At 49.6% G+C, this 22,557-nt stretch overlaps 1 protein-coding gene across 3 annotated transcripts in view; it reads right to left on the bottom strand.

Moving 5' to 3' along the window:
* Ttc28 (tetratricopeptide repeat domain 28) overlaps nt 1–22,557 on the bottom strand; it is a 477,926-nt gene that overhangs the window by 23,402 nt on the left and 431,967 nt on the right. For all 3 annotated transcript variants that reach the window (XM_057763932.1, XM_057763933.1, XM_057763934.1), the window contains one exon: nt 7,728–7,868. In XM_057763932.1, the coding sequence (XP_057619915.1) occupies nt 7,728–7,868 (141 nt within the window). The remainder of the gene's footprint in view (nt 1–7,727; nt 7,869–22,557) is intronic.

Here is a 22,557-nt window from a genome sequence, read left to right as displayed (position 1 = left end):
CTTAGCAGCTGTAGCAGGAAAAAAGCTGTGCAGTTTTATTTTTATTTTTTTTAGTTTTCGAGACAGGGTTTCTCTGTAGCTTTTGGTTCCTGTCCTGGAACTAGCTCTTGTAGACCAGGCTGGCCTCGAACTCACAGAGATCTGCCTGCCTCTGCCTCCGGAGTGCTGGGATTAAAGGCATGCGCCACTACCGCCCGGCAGCTGTGCAGTTTTAAAATGTCGCTTCCTGGGCCCTGCCGCCGTTGTGGTGCATTTCTGGGCCTGGGTGTTTGTGTGCCTGCTGGGGATCAGGAAGAAAGTACTCTGAGATCATGCCAATGGCTCAGCGCTCCCTGCCTGCACCTGGGATCAGGCTTAGGCAAGCAGGAGAGCATGGCGGATTTCTGTCGCCAGAGAGATGTTTCCAGGCTGCACTGTGCTCTGCCTGGCAGATTTGGCTGTAACTCAGATAAAAGAGTTTCTATGCTGCATGCGCAGTCTCAGAGTTAAAGTGCTGAGTGTGGCTCCTACCTGGCGGCCCCAGAGCTAGCAGAAATGGTACGTTCACCATTTTGAAATTGGAGAGAGGTGGAACCAACATCCAGAGCAGCCTGCCGCTCTGCAGCTCAGAGGCACAACTGATTCAGAGGCACAAGCGGCTCCACCATTTTGGACTGGATGGGGCAAACCTGCAGTACCTGTTTTTGACCTAGGAATGTCACAGCTTAGATTCTTAAGTGCTTAGCGATTTAAAAGCACAAAGCAAAAATGTTTCTGGACAGTAAAAAAGTTACAGGCAATGCAATAGGACAGATTCAGACATAAAAGACCTCTAAATGGGTCATAATGTTAGACATACGTAGGCTTGGGAAAGAGAAGAAAAAGAATATAGAGACTAAAGTTAATGCATTCAAAAAAGGGTAAAGTCTTTAAAGAGACAGAGTATAGATAGTTATAAATTAAAAGAAATAAAGAAAAATAAGCCACGTAAAAATGGAAAATTCACAGAGTTTGGATTCTATATATTGTATTTTCTTTGAATTTTTTTGACTGTAAAGGAGCTAAGTTGCAAAGAGACATTTCATTTTATGGGCTACCAAGCTAAACCAGAATGGATATCATAAGGGTATTATGACTTCAGAATTTGGGTCTAAAAATATGATGCTTTGGAAAAGAGGTTCTTCTTTTGTTTTCACAGAGGATGAGACCCTATGGATTGCTTCTATCCCAATATGGTATGATAGACCACGCCCTCCTGAAAGGTTGCTGTGAACACCCTCAAAAAATTACTTCACTCAACTGCTGACTGAGAAGAACCTAGAACGTTATACCATGAAAGACCTGAATAACAGCGCCCCCATACAGCAGGAAGCAGTTTGGAGAGAAATAACTATGTCCATATTCCCAAATATTGTTTATAAATGTTCTTTTACATTTAAAGGGGGATATGATATAGATATGAATAATTTGCATTGATATAAATTTTGCCTTATTGATAGAAATTTAAGGTCAATTTTGTTATATGTATATGTATTTCTGATCTTGATTAAGGTATTGTGATTGTATAGTTCATTTAAAAATGTAATGTATAATTAGGATAATCATTGATAATAGTCAAGCTTGTAGTCATGTTAGTTAGATTTTCTACATGTGCACAGATTTTTTTCAGATAGGCATTCTTCATATCTTTCAAAGATTACAGAACATGGCATTTAATGTTTTAATAACTTAGGACTGTTCATGACAATGAGACACGTCTGCTCCTGGCAGCACCAATCTACTTCAAGAGGAAGATGGGCATCGAGGAGGCTCCTTATGGAGTTTGATAACCATTTGGGCAAGAAACTGCTCTTGTCTGGACACAAAGAACCCACAGAGAGAGGACTGCTGAACTTGCCTAAAGGTGAGATGGTCTTTCGGGGTTCCTGATTTATAAAAGAGTCTGCGAGACATTCTGCAGGATACAAAAGCAAGTGAGTGAACTGTATTCGAAATTTCCTGCTTCATGGAAAAGTCTGCTGGATACTATGGGCCTGTAGGCTGAAGATGGATGCCCCAATGGTACAAAAGAACTTTGGGTGACTGTCCAGGCAGCGAGATGTCCCTGTCATTTCTAGAGTTTGGAAGTTGCTTATTTCTTGTTTAATTAGGTAATATTATATCCTTCTGGAGTCTTTGATGGAGTTGAAGAATAGATAGGTGGTTATAGTTTTCCTTTGTTATGGTAAAAGATAAAATAGATCTAAATATTGTAATTGTAAGTCTTGCTTGATAACTGTTTTGTTATATGTAATTTTACTATGTTAAAGTTAAAGCCTTCCTTTTTGTTTAAACAGAAAAAGGGGAAATGATGTAGGAGGGTCTTCTGTCTAAAATTACTTTCATTGGTCAAATAAAGAAACTGCCTTGGTCTTTTGACAGGCCAGACCTTAGGTGGGTGGAGTAGACAGAACAGAATTCTGGGAGAAAGAAAGCAGAGTCAGGCAGACTCCATGAAGCTCCGGCTCAAGATGGACATAGGTTAGAAGCTTCCTGGTAAGCCACGACCCCGTGGTGATACACAGATTACTAGATATGGGTTAAAGCAAGATGTGAGAGTTAGCCAAGAAAGGGCTAGATATAATGGGCCAGGCAGTGTTTAAATGAATACAGTTTCTATGGAATTATTTCAGGGTATAAGCTAGCTAGTCAGGCAGCTGGGAGCCGGGCTGCGGGAAGCAGCCCGCCGGTCCTTCTACAGCAGGGACTGTGCCAGATGCTAGACATAGCATCAGGCAGCAGCAAGTATTCTGCCTGCTAGTTGTGACAGCTACTCAGTTGCTGCCTGAGAGCAAACCAGAAGGCTTTCCTCTAGGACCAGTTACATCTGCCTCCCTGGCTGTGGCTCCCCTGTGCCTTCCCCTCCCTCAGGTCTTTTCTGTCCCACTTAACCTATTTCCAGGGACACAGCAGCACTGCTCCTGGAAGTGACAGGGTGTGCTGTGGCTTTGCTGTCAGAGCCAGTGTTGTGCAGATGACCCTGGAGTGACACTCCATATCCAGGGATACGTGGAAGAGAAGAGCAGATCTCTCCTGGAGGTGAGGTGTGCACATTGTCTTCTGAAGAGATGCTCCAGCAGAGTGGTTGCATGGCTCCCTTCTGGCTGTACAAGAAAGCCTGGCCCAGGGCTGGGGCAAGACATATACCTTTCCACTTCATACTGGCCCAGGAGCAGGCATGTCCCCAGGGTCCTGTCCCCTTCTCTCATCTTGGCAGTTTCTATAGCATGGGCAGCTGCCCTGGGCCTGTGATGAGGCTGTTTGCTCTTCCTTTGCAGGCTAGGCACAGAATTTCAGTGGCAGGGCAGGGGTCAAGCTTTGTATGCTGTGGCACCAGACTCGCACTGTCACGGGGATCCAGAAGGTGGCGCTGAATCACTGTCTTGTCATCCATTCTGGCCAGCTCCACTTGGGTAAATGACAGCTCTGCTCTAGGCAGAGGGTTTTCTCAGGCTGTAGTCTTTATTAGCCAGCTTCTCAGATGATGTCTATTAATCTATGGCTAGAGGATTGCGCAGCACAGCAGTCGGCCTTGCGCAGGGAGGAGACAGAGCAGACTCAACCCAGGCTGTATTGTTCACTACACTGCTGTAGAACAATGGGGAAGGGGGGGGGGGACACACAAGCTGCTGGGTGTGACTCTCCCTGTGGGGAGGGAGTGGTCAATGATTGCCTGGGCTGGAACTGGGCTGTTAGCTCTAGGCCTTCCTCCAGGCTGGGCTCACAGAAGGGGTCCTCCTCAGCAGGAGCTGCTTCCTCAGGCTTTCCCACCTTGGCTGGAGCTCCGCCTCCACTCCTCCCCTCTCCAGACTTCCTAGGGTACCTCTGCAATAGCCCGCTCCCACCTGGCATACACCGCTGCCCCACAGAACCTACCACCTTCCGCAGAAACTGAGAATGGCAATGGACCTGTCCCTCCATCTGTTCTCTGTACTATGCCTGAAACTTGGTTGATTCTTCCTGCTGACGCCATTCAAGGGACAGGACAGGGGCCCATCAAGCTTGTTGGTGTTTGGGTATGGAGAGATTAGAGTACAGGCCTGTGTGGCAGCCATCACACCTACCCATCATGACAGCAACATGGTCAGCCCTTGTCAGGGCCTCTGGATCCCCACGCAAGTCCAAGGACCTCTCAGAGACCTGTTGGGCAGAGGTACTCCATGGGCCCAGAAGGCTCCTGTTTAGTCCCTGGAGGAGCCTAAGCAAAAGGAGGCAATGCCCTGAGGAAGGTGAGTAGGGTCAGGGAGACTTTGTATCTGACAGGCCAGATTTTGTGCTGGCTCTTCAGGGTCTAGCTGTGAGGCTCTGGGTTGTCTTTCTTGCAAGCCTGATAGTTTGAGAATAAGCCAGAAGGACGTTCCCCCAAGGTCAGTTGGAGAGGGTAGGACTGGCCTCCCACGTTAACAGTGCCCTTCACAGCCATAGGAGGAGCCAGCAGAGATCAGGGAAGCACTCCATGGTGCTCATGGATGCCTTCTCTTTGCTGGGGTGGTGGTGGGTGACTGAATGTTTGCTTTAATCCTGACCAATGAACCCTTCTAGACCTTCTTCCTTGCTTGCTCATCTCTTCCCATCAGTGAGTCAGACCTGTTCAACAGTAGCAAGGTAACCAGTACCTTGTGATAGAGAAAGAAATCCTAGACCACACCCGGCTTTGGTGAGTATGTAGCCTGGGGAATGAGAGACCAAGGGGCAGACAGTGACCACTACAGAAAGCATCCAGGGATTTGAGAGGAAGAGAGTACTCAGGTAGGGCAGCCGAGGGGCAAAGGCTGTGTGTGTGTGTGATATGACCTTCATCTCAGGAGAGCCTCATTTGGCCATGTCCCAGTGCCAGGCAAAGGCTTCTAGGGAAGGCAGTTAAGACAGGCCCAGGAATCTTGTGGGTCATGCAGAGGGGACAGACTGTGGAGAGAGGAGAGGAGAGTAGGAAAGATAGCAGGTGACACACTGACCATCCTGCAAGGGAGTAAAGAGCTTGAGTAAAGGTTAGGTGACCACCCACCTGCCTCAGGGTGGGGTGAGAGACGAACCCCATCTTGCCATCAATCTGTTGGGAGACCCAGCCATCTAGCAAGGCCCCTTTCCAGGGTCACATCATAGCAGTTTCCTATGAACCGTGAGTGCTGAAGCATGGGGTGAGGGCATTCAGAGTGGGGACCAGTGGGGTGTGGGTCTCAGCCTGTAGGTGGTTCTCAGCCTTCCTAATGCGGCGACCCTTTAACACAGTTTCTCATGTTGTGGTGACCCCAACCATAAAATTATTTCATTGCTGCTTTATAAGTAATTTTGCTACTGTCCTGAAGTGTGATGTAAGCGCCTGTCATGTGCCCTCCCCAGAGCTCACGAAGCACTGCCGCAGCCCACCGCGTGCGGAGCGTGAGACTTGGGAAGCTCTCCGGCTCTCGCTCCTCCACTGCAGTCTGGTTATTGTCAGGTTCAGGCCTGGGAGGTCGAAATGAGGACAGGGCATCAGACAGGAAGCATGAGGGCCTGCTGGGTTGAGCCTACTCCTTAGCCTGCTCTCATCTCCTAATCTGGGGATTAGCATGTTTTGGACAAGAACGTGAATTAAAAAGTAGTGAAGAAACACTGCCTGTGAGAGATTTCACATTTAACACAAGCAGCACGGCTGGAATTTAGGTGGCCTGTAGTCTCCTGTTCTTCAGAATAAGCATGTCACTGCCTGATGGGTCTTTTTGCAAGTGGCTTCTGACAGCTGTTTCTTAATTTCTCACCTGCATCTACTCCTACACCGCCTGGAGGGAAGCCAGGAACCTAGAAAAAGTCAGTCTCCTGCCTTGCCCAGGCACATGTGGAGTCGGGAGTGGGTGGGCGCCATCCCAGCACTGTCAGGACTGGTGGGGGTACTGAGTGGTCACTACTATGCCTACCTACGGGCCAGGGGAAGGGGCATGGGTTGGTCTCAGTCAGAATAGGGAACGAAAGGTCGGCAAACTTCTGGACTCCCCTTGAAGGGGGATGTCTGATCCTGATTGGAAGAGAGACAGATAACCAAGGTGCCAGTGCCTACTGTCTCCCCCTGGGCCACCAGGGACACACCTGCCTTTGGGGGGGCACCATGCTGTCTGAATGAGTCAGCAAGCACCACATAATATCGAGGACCTGTCTCTGAGCCACTCCGGACATAAACCCTCTTTCCAAAATTGATGGCTGTGGACACATCCCAGCCCCTGGGCGCAGTAGCTCCTGAATATAGGAGTGCTGGGGGGTGATGTTCTCCCTTGGCGGCTCTCACATGAGGATGCATGGTGCTGGGAGAAAAAGGACCAGGGCTGCACGCGACCATGGCTAGCACCCGACACAGGTGCACTGCACAAGTACAAGTCATTTCCAATCCTTTCAAAGTCATCCCCACATTTTCAGAAGCCTCTTAGCCTCCCTCTTGCGTGGCAAGAAAGCCACTATCTCTGCAATGCTGTCCATGAGTCTGAAAGCCAGCTACATCAAACTAGGTCCTTAATTGCTCCACTGAAGGGAGCGAGAGTCTATCCCTATGTTAGGACTGGGGAAGCTGACTTCTCAGTGTAACACCACTTCACCCCAGTGAGGCCTGAGTCAAGTTGTGGGCTCTTTGTACTAGATCACAAGCCTAGAGTAATCCCACTCCTCCGTGCATGACAGAGGGCTAGGAGGGCCTTGCATGCAAGGGCAGGAAGAGGCAGCACCAGCTTCACCCTCCAGACTTTGGCTTTTTTCCCAAGGTTTCTGGGCCCTGGGAAGGCAAACATACTTTTGTCTCCATGATAACACAATGACAGGAAACCAGGCTGCAGCAAACAAGGTAACAGTGGCCACACAGTAGGGCTGCCAATTAGGGCCACCCACCCAGTCCAGTGCCCCTGTAGCCCTGAGGCAGCCCAAAGTCCTTGAAGACAGGAACTATAAATTATGATACCACCTCAACCACTTCCACTATTACCACCATCAACACTACCACCAACACCACTATCACCATCACCACCAGTACAACTACCACTATCACCCCACCACCATGACCACTAGCACCCCACCACCAGATCAACACTACTGCTGCCATCACTAGCACTACCCTCACTAACACCATTACCACCATCAAAACCACTACCACAGCCACTGCTACCACCACAAGCACGAAACACTACCAGAACTACCACCAAAACTATCAACACCAACACAAGCACTACCACTATCACAGCCATACAGCGACCACCACCCCCATCAGCGGTACGACCACTATCACCGCCAGCACTGCCACCACAAACAGCACTGTAAAATGCGGCTAACCTAAGCACGCAGGCGTGGCAGTTTCACCTGGCCCACCCATTTGTGAAGTGACAGGGAACTGGGGCCAGGAAGGCTTGACATGGACAAGCTCATTCTGGGCCGTCGCTCACTCCTACTCCACTGGCTTCTGGGCTCTTTTCAGCCTCCTGAGTTGCAGGCCTGTGAGAAGCTGGCAGAGAAGTGAGAGCCGCTCCGCTTCTTCCTGAGGCTGGAGAGTAGCTCAGAGCTGGCATGGCAGCAGAACATCCTTGGGCTCCATCATATCAAAAAAGGGTGGCGGAAAGCCTGCCCCACCTCTGTTTGAACTATTAGTGCCAAGACGAAGAACCAGGTTTGCCTCTATAGCTATCTGACATCACCAGCGCTCCGTGCCCTGCGACATGTTGCTGGGAGCACCTCATGTTTCATGGCAGTTGCCATACCTGTGCAGGAGGTTATTGTGTCGTACCATCCTCAGGAAGCCCGTGGGGTCGGTCACCGAGTTAAGCTGCTTGTTCATCTCCTCCAACTGCTGCTCCATGATGTCTCCAGCTTCGCTTTCTGTCTCACTGCTGGCACAGGCCCTGTGGAAAACATCAGAGAGCCATCAGGAAAAGGACACACGCTATGAAGTTGGCCTCCAGCACCAAGGGCCCCCACTGCCTTCCACACTGTGACTTGCTTGTGCCTGCTGCCTCACACAGCTGTGAGCTGGACAGATGGGGCGATGTGTGAACAGCGTGTGCCCTGGCATTTAGCATATGCCTGGAGGAGCAGGCACTCTTGCTGTGGCAGTGGGACAACCCCCAGCACAGGCTCTATTCTAGTCCATTCTAGAAACACTTGCTAATCACCTACACTACACTAGGCATGATGCTAGGCCCAGAGCACAGCCTCCTCATTTCCAGATGAGGAGACAGACTCATGAGTGGTTTTGATGGATGGTACAGGCTCCTTGAGCCTCTCCCCTCCCCAAGGTGGGGAATGAGGATGTGACAAGCTTTGAATTCATATGTCTCCCCCATGGCAGATTTTAATGGACACCTCATGACACATTCTAAATAAACAGAAATGTCCATCAGAACCCTGGTTTATGAATAAAATGACTAGAGGCTTGTTCAGTGTTTAGTGTACACACTGCACATTCTACAGAGAGATAAAGATGGCCACAAAGGTGCCCACACATCACCATACCCCTCCTCCTCCACCTGTGGTCTCTTGGACAAAGATTCATCTCCACAACAGGCCCAAGTCACATTCACATCTGGAAGTATCCAGAGTGAGACCTCGGGGCTCATGCAGTGAGGGTTCAGTCTCCAGAGGGACTGCTCACTTCTTCTTAGCCAGTCCCTATGCTGTGATCTCTGTATGACTTTACACAGTTTCTAAAGCTCAAACTATCCATATTCAAGTGACAGAGTAGTCTTCTATTCCTTACCCCAGCAAACTGAAACAGCAGACTAAATCCTGCTATTATCCAGGACTGACTGAGGTTAAGAACAGTAAGTGATACTCAGTATACTCATTCATTGGCCATTAGGCAACTGGGCCAGTTGTGAACCAGATGTGCTGGGGCATGCCTATAATCTCAGTGCTTGAGATGTCAAAGCAGGAAAATCATGAGTTCTAGGCCTACTTTGACCTGCTAAGACCCTAATCTGGCAATTGGATCTTTGAGTTTGAGGCCAGCCTGTTCTACAGAGCAGGTTCCGGGATAGACAGGGCTATATAGAGAAACTATGCCTCAAAAAACAAACAAACAAAAAAGATCCTATATTAACAGAATTCTTTTTCCTGTTCTGCAACTGTTGTGTATCAGATCCTTAACAGGGGTTGCTCTGACTAAATACAACCACTGCCCTGGAGAAGCTCAGAGAAGGGGCTGGATGGTCATGATCCTCTGTACATGGATTGTAAATTATACCAGTAAACACCGCAGGAACAGCTAGGGTGGGAGTGAGAAGCGAGTGTGTCCGTGAGCATGCAGGTGCTCTGCAGAAGGCCTTTGGCACTGACTAGGCCTGGTTTTGATCAGTCTTCTGATGGCCATAATGGGAGCAGCGGAACTATCAAGAAGAGCTGGTGTTGCAGGCACAACTAGTTACAGCTTATCAGGGAAGATATCAAGGCCTCAGGATGAGTGAAACCAGGATCTGGCAGGAGCAGTGGAAATGAGACACCCTGGTCAACTATGTCGTGGGCACCGTGGCCAGCCTCTCTCCCCCGTACCCTGCAGTTATTACTCTCTGGTTTGTCTAACAAGCTCTGGCCCTACTCACTAATTTCCTTGAGCACACTTTTTTTTTTCCCTTTGTGAGTCTCATTGTCTAAGAATTCTAGCTTGAATTTCTTGCCCTGGCATTCTCTACTCGTGGGCTCCCAAGGGATGGTGAGGGCCCTGTTCTTGCTGCCTATCATGGGGCTAGCACAGGTTTAGCTTACCAAGCTATGAAGGACAGAGGGCAAAGGTCATAGCATAAACTGATACCCTGGTAAGAACTAGAAGGGTGGGAGAGAGCAATCCAGAGTCAATAGCAGCCTCTCCAAGGTGCCCACATAGCCAGTCTGTACCTGCTCCAGCTGTGCCAGAGCCTAGACTGATACTGGCAAAGATAAACCATCCTGGCCAGAGCTGGGCTCCAAACGCTCATTGTGGCAGCCCCCAAAGAGACAGGCACAAATCAGTGTTGTGGAGCTGCTAGGGCTCATCCTGCTCAAGGGGCAGACGGGTTGGCAGAGGCTCCAGAAAGGATTTCCACTTGCAAACATGACCTCCTGGTCCCTGGAAGCACATGTCCATCAGTTGGGCAGGGGTTCTGCACAGGCATGCCATTGTTTATGTCAGAGCATCCCTCCCTAGCTCATTCTAATTCCTGCCTCAAAGCCTCTCTTGTGCCAGTGAGCAGTCACTTGCTGCAAACCGACTTACAGTCCAAAGCTGGAAAGGACAGCGAGAAGCCGGCCTTCAGTCCCTGTGTGCAGGCAGAGAGGCAGCCTCCGACACGTTGAGCCCCAAGATCACAGTCTAGTTCTTTCAAGAAAAAGCTCTTCTCACTGAATGGCTGCTGCACATGCTCAGTGCCTCTGACACCACTGCCTGCCCTCAGGGCCAAGCACCTTCACTTTTCCTGGGATTCTCACAGTCCTGCCAACAGCTGAGAAACCATGTCCCCAGAAGCCACTCAGAAGAGTGCGAGAAACGGAAGAAGTTGAGCATCTGGGAGCTCTCCTGGGCAACAGGCCAGCCCCTCTGCTCTTTATGGCTAATCTTAGCAGACAGTTAATAAGGGGAGAGTGGGCTGTGTCAGCGAACACCATGCTGGAGAGAGCAAGCAGTGGCGCAGTTGACACCCGATCATAAACATGGTCCTTTTAACATCTGTGTTCAGGGAAATCTGAATGCGGCTTCCTGAGGCTGACTCTGGACTATGTGTAGGCACAGAGCCACAGAAGGTGGCCATCGTCCTGCTCTGGAGCTGAGAACTATAACTGACAAAGGGAGCAGCTGAGTGATGGATGACCCTGCCCGTGGAACCCCGCTTTCCTCTGACAGTGCCAAGCCGAGCTGTAGTTCACTGAGTCCTGCCCCTTAACATTGCTAGAAAATACCTTTTCTATTTAAGCTTTGGAGAAAACTGGTGTGGGGTAAGGAAGTGTCCCCAGAACCTTGTGTGGCGTTGATGCCCAAAGCTGGCAATACCATAACCAGTAGTTATGATACTGATGAGACCAGAAAACTCAAGAGAGAAACTACATGCGTGTACACAGAAGATGTGGGGACTCCCCAGATACAGGCTGCTCTCCTCAGCAACTATCACACCCAGACCTTACAGTCATACATGACTCTGATGTTGAATCTGCTGGTCCAAACCCTCTTTGTTCACAGTCTAGCCCTCAGAAGTCCAGTTGCTAGACACGCCCTCTCCCCAGATCTCCTGGGAAAGGCTTCTGCTTCACGCACTCCTCAAGTGGCTGCTCTCCGAACCCTCTCAAGGCCAAAACCCTCATGTCACCTCTAGAATCTGGTTGTCTGAAGGGAAATGGCTGCATCTCTCTCCCTCCCTCCACACACCTCTCCCCCCGCCCTCTCATGCACATGCACACACACGCACGCACGATCAATACATTCTGACTTGTGTTTAAACTGATACAAGAATAAAACTTATCTTTCATAATGCTTTTTAAAGCTTTTTACTAATTACATGACTTTTTAAAAACTGTTTTTATTGAGCTATATATTTTCTCTGTTAAAGAAAGTCCCTTGAACCCTGGAGCTCTGCAAGCCTCTCTTGGCAGGGAATGGCCTAGCTTGTACTGAGGAGAAGCTCATGGTATTGCCCAGCTTCTTGGTTTTTGGGAAAACAGTAGTCACGAGCAGCTGGCAGGAACACAGAAAGCTGTAATTGGGCTGAAGCCTCATTTCTTGGTATCTTATTGTTTTAGTCTTTGCTGGGAGCATGTTGGCGATAGCATTCTCCCTGACACACAGCTTTTGCGCCCTCTGAATTGATGTTTGATGTGGGTAGAGCCCAATGCAGTCCCTGTGAATGCGACTGGAATGGAAAGACCTGAAGTCTGGGAGGATGGAATTCCACTCTTCCAGATGCTTCCCTGGGACATAAGGCCAGCAGGTGAACCAGGTTAACCACAGGGGATAGTCAGTGTGGGCACAGCATCTGGCAGGTGGGAAGTACCCTGAAGGGACATTTTTCTTTCCCACTCTGTTGTCCCGGTGAGGACCGTAAAGGAATCAGACGCATGTGCATGTCTGCGCACATCTGCTGCTCCACTCAGAGACTGCTGTGTCATGCATGCGTACGTGAGAGTCTGCAGCAGAAGGCATACTACGAACATAATAGCTGTCCCTGTGTTGCCACTGTGAGTCCCCCTGGAGTTTTTATCTCTTCTAGTTGTACATGCATCCCTTGGTGAAAATGCTGACAGATAAACAGTAAAGTCATCTAATCTCCTGCACTTACTGTCTTCTGGTTCCTATGGCGATTACCTAAGACTGACTGCAGAGGTGGGCAAGGGAAGACACCAAGGACCCTCCCCCATTTCCACAGAGTAAATAAGCACTGATATCCTGGGTGAGTCACAGCCCACACAAGAGGGATGTGTGTGCCGTGCATGCGCATGTGCACGAACCATTTACGCAGAATATGGAATGCCAACACTCCCTATAGGTGAATACAGGAAAAGGCTCTGAGTACTGTCCTGGACTTCTGGTCCCTGTTAGGTGAATAGAGAGTGGCCAGAGCAGAGGAAGTAAAGACACAGAGAGACTACTTTGATGAGTGCTACCACAGCCCGCCACTGCCCCACCCTCTGGGAGGTGGGTGGGGTACCTTGGAGCTTGACCATACAGGGGTCTCCCAGTCCACTCACCTCTGCTCACTAGAGGCCAGGCCAGTGAGGGACCCCACCTGTTGTAATAAGAGCGGCGGGGATTGCGTCCCCGGCACCCAGCCGCCCACATGGCTAGCTTATGAACCAAAATAATTACACGGAAACTGTATTCTTTTAATCACTGCCTGGCCCATTAGTTCCAGCCTCTTATTGGCTAGCTCTTACATATTGATCTAACCCATTTCTAATATTCTGTGTAGCCCCACGAGCTCGCTTACCAGGGAGGATCTTAACCTGCGTCTGTCTGGAGTGGGAGAATCATGGCGACTCCTGACTCGGCTTCTTTCTCCCAGCATTCTGCCTGTTTACTCCACCCACCTAAGGGCTGGCCTATAAATGGGCCAAGGCAGTTTCTTTATTAAATGAAAGTAACTCCTCCATCACCCACCCAGCTGTGTGATGGCATGTGCAGTGTAGGTGTGTGTTGTGCTCAGGACCAAATCAGCAGTGAAATCACGTGATGCAATACAGGCGAGTGAGCTCTGGCAGAGCTCAGACGCGCAAGGTTTTTGGTTTTGAATTAATTTCTGTTGCTGCTCACTGACAAACCCTTTCCTGTTACCAGTCTCTCCCCATTCCCCACTGAGCCGGCACTTTAGTCACGTGACCCCCTCCTTACTATAGTGCCAACCTAGTTTCCAGATATCACTTCCACTGTTGCCTGGAGAAGCCTGTTCTGCCTAAGCCATCAACTCTCCATGTCATGGACACATATAGATTTGCTCTAGAGCACGGCTCGTCAGCTCTGGTCCTGCTCACAGAGCTCATGAGTGAGCCGGGGAGTTCTCACTTCTGCCTTGGCTGAAAAACTAGGTGTGGCGACAGGGGCTCTGGGTTACTCAGCTCTGGAGGCTAGGTAGCTACATAGACTTCTAAGGGTCTCTCCTAAATGTCACTACCTGTGCCTGGGACACACACACTGCCCAGCATTGTGGGAACAACACAACTATGAAAACTCAACCACACAGGGAGCCTTCACACCCCAGGAGAACCACTTTAGTCTACTGCTTCACAGTAATTCCAGGATCCCTTTCTTCCAGCTCCTCAGCAGAACCTGGAAGGTGCTTGTTGTGAGGTGGCTCCCTGGAAAATGACCTTCACTTGTTTTTATAGGGTTGGCTTGGGGTCAGGTTTCTGGAATGCTGTGCATGCCTCAAGTCCATGGCACTGGCTTCTCCTTTCTCTGCTTGTTTGGAAATTGTAAGGGTTTGGGATGGCCCCACATCACATCACAGTGGAAGGAAAGGTGGGTGTGCGTATGTGTGCATCGGGACCATCAGGTACCCCTCCAGGTTAGCAGCTCTGGGCCTCATAGACCATAAGCTCCAATTCCCAGTTCAAAGGAATTGTGGGTAGTTACAGTAACAGCTGAGTTCCGCTGCTGGTCGTCAAGACCTCCTTGCCTGCTGGCAAAAGCCAAGGGAATGCCTTACCCTCCTTACCATGGGTAGCCTGTTCATGGCAAAGCGCCAAAGAATGGTAAACTTCTAGACCCAGCCTTCCTAAGGCACCCTCCACCCTTAGAGGCACAGACGCTGACCTGGGATCACTCAGGCTAGAAGCTCCAAGCTCACCAGACACCTGCCCTATCCCCTTAGCTCTCAGCAGGACCAGGTCCCTCACTATTCCCTGTGTACGGATTCATCTTCATTTGATTTTGTCCTTCTGCAAAGTACAGAAGAGTCACTGTAACTATAATGGTCTTCTGAGTTCCCACGAGGCCCAGCACCCTCATTCACGAAGTGTCAAGCAGGCATTGGAAGGAGCACATAAGCAGAATGCTTCTATGTGTTACTTAGGGGCTTTACACCTGGGTGGGGTACTGGAGTCTGCTCCAGGCCTTCTGTTCTATAACTGCCCTGAAGAAAGTCACAGTAAAAAGCTGAATGGCTCCTGATGAGTGAGAAGGATGCTTGGGTAAGCAGGGAGGCACAGCCAAGTGCATACTGGGAACTTATAAAAGGAGCCCACAACTCAGCACAGCAGCACACAGGGCAGGGCGCTTGGAGCTGCTCTAGACAGCACCCTGTATGTCCCGGTCAAATGCTACTGTAATATTCAAGACTCACCTTTAAATTTCTGTACAAGGTCATGTGACCAGACCACGTCTACTTGGTCTGAAAATGAGACTGTTAGATATAGAAGATACAGTCTGTATGGATGTCGTGTGACCTTCAGAGTCAGTGGCCATTCCCAGATCTTCCTGGGAATTGTTAGTAGGATATCCACACTGGGAAAGAGGAGTCTGGGGACAATGTGGTCCGTACTCCTCCTTGGGAGGGATCTGGAAAAGTTGCCGCACCCTTCTGTCTCTGCTGAGCTTTGGGTAGCTTTGGGTAGGGGCAGTTTCCTGTCTGCACTGCCTACTTCCGGAAGGCTGAAGCCTACAGGCCGTGCAGAGTTTGCTTGGGGCTGGGGGGGGGGTACTCTCCTCTCTCCCTCTAATTGGTTTCTGAAAGGACCTGCTTCCCTTCCCTCCTCCAGAGGCTGGGCAGGCAGTGCTGCACAAAGGCTTCTGGCTGGTGCCCTTCTTGTCTTTTTCTGCCACATTAGCCCAGTAGGGGGCTTAATAGCCCAAGATTTTGAGAAGCTGTTGTCAAGTCATGAAAGCCCCCAAATGTAGCTTAAATGGTTATTAGCTGGCAGGAAACATCCTCTGCATTCTAATACTGCCATTTAAATAACAATAATAAAGAAAATAATAACAATAAGTGTAAACGCCTTGCCTCCACAGCTATGATTATACCTACCACCCACAGTCCACAGGGCCCTGTGGATTTAGGATTTACTTAGGGCCTGGGGCAAGGTAAGGGCATGGCTTTTGGTTTGGTGGACATGCCTGATTCTATTGCCAGCCAGCAGATGTCGCCCAATCATCTATCAGGTGCACTGGGAGCTTTTATGGATACTTCCTTTAAACAATACACACACACACACACACACACACACACACACACAAAACCAACAACAATCCACTTACAGACAAAAGAGCCAAGGGGCTCCTTGCTCTATTAAGAGCCACAAAACATACATATTTGCCGAATGGAAAGGTGCAGAATTAATTGGGAAAGAGATAGAGTTTGTATTCCTTAGCTCACTTGGGGGTTTTGTAATTAATAAATATTTGTGAAGCCTTTGATGAGTTGAGATACCATAGATGTGCTAAACAAAGCAAGCTTTGGCGGGCACTGAGACACTCCCAGGGCTCCTGCATTGAGCTGGAAGAGGGAAATGAGTAGGGCCAGGGCTGACAGCCAGGGCCACTGCTACTGTGGGCTGGGCTCCTCCCCTAAATTACTGCCTTCCTCACAGGGACCAGGAAGGCAAATCTTTCCATTATATCCCAGGGAGTGGAAGAGCCCTGGTTAAACTGGCATCATTTCCCACCCTTCTCAGTGGCCACACTGTTTTCTGCCCTATTGTAGAGCCAACAATGGTACAGTTGTATAGCAAATGTATATTTGTTTACCTTATGCCAGGGACTCCCTAAAGAAAGGGTTCTCCCACAAACAAGACCCCTGTCCTCAGGATAATTAGTGAGGTACAAATTGGGTGGATAATACAAGAAAACGATGACTTGGCTTTGAGTGTCTAAAATAACAGAGTAGTTTTTACCTTCTTATGTCTATTGGATACTTTGTTAATGTCCACAAATGCCGACACTAGTAAATGCTGCCTGCAGCCTGCAACAGCTGCCCTGTGGCTTTATTCATCTTTCTGGAGAGAAGCAGAATTGCAACATCTTCCCCAATACAACAGGTTTCTATGGTTACACAAGACATAAATATATTATATGTCCTGTGTCACGTGAAAGGCCCAGCCAGGCGCTGCCTTCAGAAGACCCCCAGGGGGGACAGCACTCATGTGGATGGCTCTCTGCAGCCAGCTAAATATTTGTTTCTGGGTTTACAGCAGAAGAGGCAAGGGACCTGCTTGAGAGGCTGTCTGCAGTGCTCACAGATGCATCCGAATGACAGCCATACTGCAAAGCCAGCTTCTGCTTTGTGGGGCTTTAAAAGTGGTCTCTGGTGAGTTCCAAGGGGCAGAGGCCGTGCGTGCTGTCTCTACTAGAAACACGGTGGCCTGGATTCTCTTTTTGGTTCTAGCTCTGTGAATTCCTTTGTATCCAAATTATTCTACCAGGGCTCTGCATTTTTTTTTTTTTGGTTGTTGTTGTTTTCGTGCTTAAAGAAGCGTAATTGGGTAGTGGTTGTTACAAAACCAAATAAAAAAAAGTAGTTTCCATTTGGGATGGTTCAGGGTTGGGGACTTTGCATCCTTACTATTGCACTGAGAGAGACAAACCTCCACTGGGGGCAGAATGTTGGGAAATTAATCCAAAGAGCAAGGGCATGAACAGCTTGGATTTCTGCAGTTATTTTTGTTGTATGAATTGCAAAGCAATGCTAGAGGAACAACTGCAGCGCCTGCTCACCCCTGGGCCATGAATTCCCACCACCAATATTTCTAGGCCCATGGGTGCTGGGCAATGGCTAGTCATAGGGCAATTGAAATCTTACCTCTCTTTGCCCTTTTATTTTGTTCTCCCCCACCCCAAAGATGGACTCTTTATAACTCAGGCTAGCATCAAACTCCTGATCCTCCGGCGTCTACCTCTTGAAGCCCTGCCGCATCATCTCCCTTTCAATGATTAGAGAGAAGAAAGGATAGGTCAACAATGCCTGGGAAAGGAAGGAACACAATGCTCTGGAAAGATGGGTTTGCTCTGAGCAGCTGCACACTGCGGTTCCTCAGAGCACAGGGTCTAGCCCGCTGCAGATGCACTTGCTTTCAGGTTTGAGGTGCTCAATAATGATCCCTCTCTTAAGTGTGAATGCATGCTGATGTGCAGTGGTCAGAGGCTGGCTGGAGCACTTCTCTGATATGGGTGAACTAAGGAGTGGATCTGGGATAGATTGCTCACTGAGATGAGGCCTTTCAGTGAGCCTGCATTGACTTGAAGATATGCAAATATCAGGCTGAGGTTGTGCCAAAGGTTCCCCCGGGTCTGAGGCCATCTCAGCTGGCTGCTATGTACGCCACACACAAGATGCAAAGCCAGCGTTTTTGGGCTGCAGCAGAGAGCGCCAAGCGTGGCATTTGGATTTGATTTTAGCATTTGAGTCACAGCCCAGATGAAAGAACAGAGGGGTGAGGAAGGCGGGGTTTGACAAAGGATGGACTGGGAATGGCTCTCATCCTGCCGTTTTGCCCCTTTCCACCATGTGATAACCCTGATGTGCAGCCAGCATCTTGGTGGACTCCCCGCCAGCACCGCCACCCCAGTCACTAGTTATGTCTTCCTACACCACTGGATTGTTCTGCCCTCTCTTTAGACAACCCACATGTCTCCCCACCAATAACAGTTCTTTGGGTACCTCCTCCATAGAGAGATTCCCTTGCTAATCCCAAGCAGTTTTGAAAATTCAGTCCTCTTACTGAATGGCCAACATTTCAGGGTTTAATCATATAAAATCTCAGATCCCTTCCAGCTCTCAAATGGAGTCCACAGTGTAAAGAAAATAGCTGAAAGAGAGTTCCCTGTCTTTGAATCCGGTGTGCTTCTGTGGCCTCATCTTGTGGCAGAGCCCTGCCAGGCTCCTGCTGGTGCACGTTTGTGCAGATGAGCACACTGCTGAGCAGGACCAAAGCAGGAGGTGGAGCGAGGATTCAGCCCCGTGCTTCACAGGCTCACTGAATGAAAAGACAGGAAGAGCTGGCGATGCCCACCCACTGGCAGACACAAAATCCCACAGCTCTGCTCCTGGGGGCAACACCTAGAGACAGCGGGAGGCAGCAGGGAAGGCTTCTCAGTAGAGTGCTCACAAGAGGCAAGGTGCACATATCTGAAGCAAGAACACTGTAAGGAAAGGCAGGCATAGACAGGGCCCCGTGCTGGAGGTCCCTGGAAGGACAACAGAAGAGGCACATGCTGAGGAGAAGGCAGGACCTGCAGGATCCCAAGGATCAGGGGAGTGGCTGGGGGAGGAAAGCCAACCTCTGATGAGCACACACTGTAGGTAAGGACTGGCCTTATGATTCCTGACCACATTTGAGGTGAGGATGATTGTCCTCACTGGTGAAGGAGGACAGGGGATTGATGGGCAACTTGCAACTTGTTCCATGCAACACAGGTAGAAACTAGTGGTTCTAAGATGTGCTTTAGGTTTCCTACTTTTTCCATAGCCCACTTCCCTCTCACTGCCATCAGTCTGTATGAATCCCGCAGGAGTCGCCCAGGAGTCCCGCAGGAGTGGACCAGGAGTCCCGCAGGAGGAGGACCATCTGTCAGACTATTTACTTGGCATGTGTCTGTCTCACCAGGTCCTATTGGACATTACTTTTGCCTCCTGGTAGTTATTCCCAGTGTACAGTTTAATGACATACAGTAAATTACAGTAAAGTGCTTTCAAATACTTCACAAGGCATATTATTACCTGGAAAATAATACTTTTAATATAAAATATCGATATGCTTTTAATATAAAATATGTATACAAAAACTACACAAGATGAGCTTCACAAATCTTAATATAAATATTGACTTGGAAAAAAAAAGAAAAAAAAAGAAAAAAATATTGACTTGGACAGGGACCCTGTAAAGAAATGGATATATATATATATATATCTCCTTCATGACTGTAATGATTGTTCCATCTCTTTAAGAGACAAGGCATGCCCACTCCCTCCCCCATCCACTGAGGCAGGCTGATCTTCAGCTTCTGGCCTGAGCTCTGTCTCTTTTCTGTCTTCCTCTCGGAGAGGCAGCTTCTGCCTCTCTTCCACTTCTCCCCTTCCCCCACTTCTGTCTCTCTCTTCTCTCCCCACCCTCTCTGCTCTTCTCTCCTTCTCCCTTCTCCCTCCATAACCCCCTGAATAAATATCCAACCTCACTCTGAATGGTGCGCCTATCCGTCGCTCTCACCCACCGCTGGGGATCAGCCAGCTGCCACATGGCTGGGGACCAGCCACCTTCATTTGGGGACCTGCCACGTGGTCTCGACCCCGCAGCAAGCTGCTGGGGACTCGCAGCAAATCCATTTCATTGGTGCCATGTCTATAACCCCCTGAATAAATATCCAACTTCACTCTGCATGGTGGGCCTATCCGTCTCTCTCACACACCGTGGTCACATGGAGACCTGGAGATCTGCCGCATGGTCTAGTGCACCGTCCCTGCTTGGGACTGGCTGCTTTCGGACCCACAGCAAGCTGTTGGGGACTCGCAGCCTGCTTGGGGCTGGCAAACCCATTACAATGACCCCCTCCCCATTGTTTTCAGCCTCCACATTGGAGGCAGTCTTTGCCCTACCTTTTCCCTAGAGATGGCTGAAGCTGCTCAAGAAGTGATGGAATGTCCCTCTCTATGCTGTAAATATGTTTTATTGCCATTGGTTAATAAAAAAAAAAAGCTGTTTTTGGCCAATGGAATGGCAGAATAAAGCCAGGCAGAAAATCCGAACAGAAATTTAGAGAGAGACTAGGCAGGAGTCAAGGAGATGCCATGTAGTTGTCAAAGGAGACAAATACACTGGAAACTTATGGGTAAACCACTAGCCTTGTGGTAAAATACAAAATAATCGGAATAGGTTAATTTAAGATGTAAGAGTTAAGAAGCCTTATCTAATAAGCCAAACAGTGTTTTAATTAATATAGTTTCTGTGTGATTATTTCGGGTCTGGGCAGCTGGGAACCAACAAGCAGTCTCTGTCTACACAGAAGGTACATGATCAGAGTTGCATAGCGTCTGCCCTTCCTGTGACTTGCTTTCCCTCACCACAGGCTTTCTGGGCTTCCTGTGTGATGTTGGTATTTAGTTCATATGGTTTACTGCAGAGGATAGCAGCATGCAGAGCAGCCAGGGCTCACAGCAGCACTAGGCATAAGACTGTGGTTCTTCTAGAAGTCCCCGTCATCCCATGCTTTCCTTTCTCCCAGGCACATGGCTCACAGTGAAATGACGTGCCCACAGTGAGGGCCATGGTGGGATCCCCTGCCCACAGTGAGGGCCATGGTGGGATCCCCTGCCCACAGTGAGGGCCATGGTGGGATCCCATGCCCACAGTGAGGGCCATGGTGGGATCCCATGCCCACAGTGAGGGCCATGGTGGGATCCCATGCCCACAGTGAGGGCCATGGTGGGATCCCATGCCCACAGTGAGGGCCATGGTGGGATCCCATGTCCACAGTGAGGGCCATGGTGGGATCCCATGTCCACAGTGAGGGCCATGGTGGGATCCCATGCCCACAGTGAGGGCCATGGTGGGATCCCATGCCCACAGTGAGGGTCATGGTGGGATCCCATGTCCACAGTGAGGGCCATGGTGGGATCCCATGTCCACAGTGAGGGCCATGGTGGGATCCCATGTCCACGGTGAGGGCCATGGTGGGATCCGATGCCCACGGTGAGGGCCATGGGGAATCCCATGCCCACGGTGAGGGTCATGGTGGAATCCCATGCCCACAGTGAGGGCCATGGTAGAATCCAATGCCCACGGTGAGGGTCATGGGGAATCCCATGCCCACCGTGAGGGTCACGGTGGAATCCCATGCCCACAGTGAGGGTCACGGTGAAATCCCATGCCCACGGTGAGGGCCACGGTGGAATCCCATGCCCACGGTGAGGGTCACGGTAGAATCCCATGCCCTTGGTGAGGGTCATGGTAGAATCCCATGCCCTTGGTGAGGGTCACGGTAGAATCCCATGCCCGCAGTGAGGGCCACAGTGGGATCCCACACCCACGGTGAGGGTCATGGGGAATCGCATGTTCACAGTAAGGGTCACAGTGAAATCCCATGCCCACAATGAGGGCCACAGTGGGATCCCATGCCCACAGTGAGGGTCACAGTGAAATCCCAGGCCCACAGTGAGGGCCACAATGGAATCCCATGTCCACAGTGGAATCCCATGCCCATGGTGAGGGTCATGGTGGAATTCCATGCCCACAGTGAGGGTCACAGTGAAATCCCATGCCCACGATGAGGGCCACAGTGGAATCCCATGTCCACAGTGGAATCCCATGCCCACGGTGAGGGTCACAGTGCCCACAATGAGGGTACTGACTTCATTGCCCTGCCAGAGGCTTTTCAGGGCAGTTACAGGGCTACAGTCACCAAGAGCACATGAACCATCTTCCCCCTCTACTTTCCCCAGCATCCATGAACTCAGTTTTTCCCATTTTACCCCTCCTAGTAGTTCCTTATGGTTTAAGCCATACTTCCTAAATGACTAATGATATGAAATATTTTTGATGTATCTATTACCGAATTTTGTTTTAAACTCTGTTTACAATTCATCACATTTTTAAATTCAGCTATTTGTATTTTTTGAGTCATAAGGTTCTTTGACTATTTTGAGTCCTTTGTCAGCCACATGAGGTGTGCCCCCCTGCTCATTTCCTCCATGTGCTCTGATGAGTGGCAGTGTGCACGAGAAGCCTAATATGGTTTTGTTCATTTTGTGGCTGTTGTTTCCTGTAGCCCTAACTCAGGAAGACATCCGGTGGCACCTCTCACTGCTATGCAGGTACGGCTGTTGTTTCCTGTTACCTGTCGCCTTAGCTCAGGAAGACACTCGGTGGCTCCTCTCACGCTGTACAGCTACGGCTGTTGTTTCCTGTCACCTGTCACCCTAACTAACTTAGGAAGACAGCTGGTGGCTCCTCTCACGCTGTACAGCAATGGCTGTTGTTTCCTGTGTTTTCCCAGCTGCAGCTCAGAAAATACATGCCATTTTTGGAGAGACCGTCTCTTCCCATTATATTGTGGGATCTCTCTGTCAGAGTCAAATAACAGTATAAGTAGGAGCTGTTTCTTGGCTCCCATTCTGCTCCAGTGTCAGTCACTTGAGATGCATGTACCACACT

This window comes from Chionomys nivalis, chromosome 3, assembly GCF_950005125.1.
Source record: "Chionomys nivalis chromosome 3, mChiNiv1.1, whole genome shotgun sequence".
Taxonomy (NCBI): Eukaryota; Metazoa; Chordata; class Mammalia; order Rodentia; family Cricetidae; genus Chionomys; species Chionomys nivalis.
This window is presented reverse-complemented; position numbering and strand designations above follow the sequence as displayed.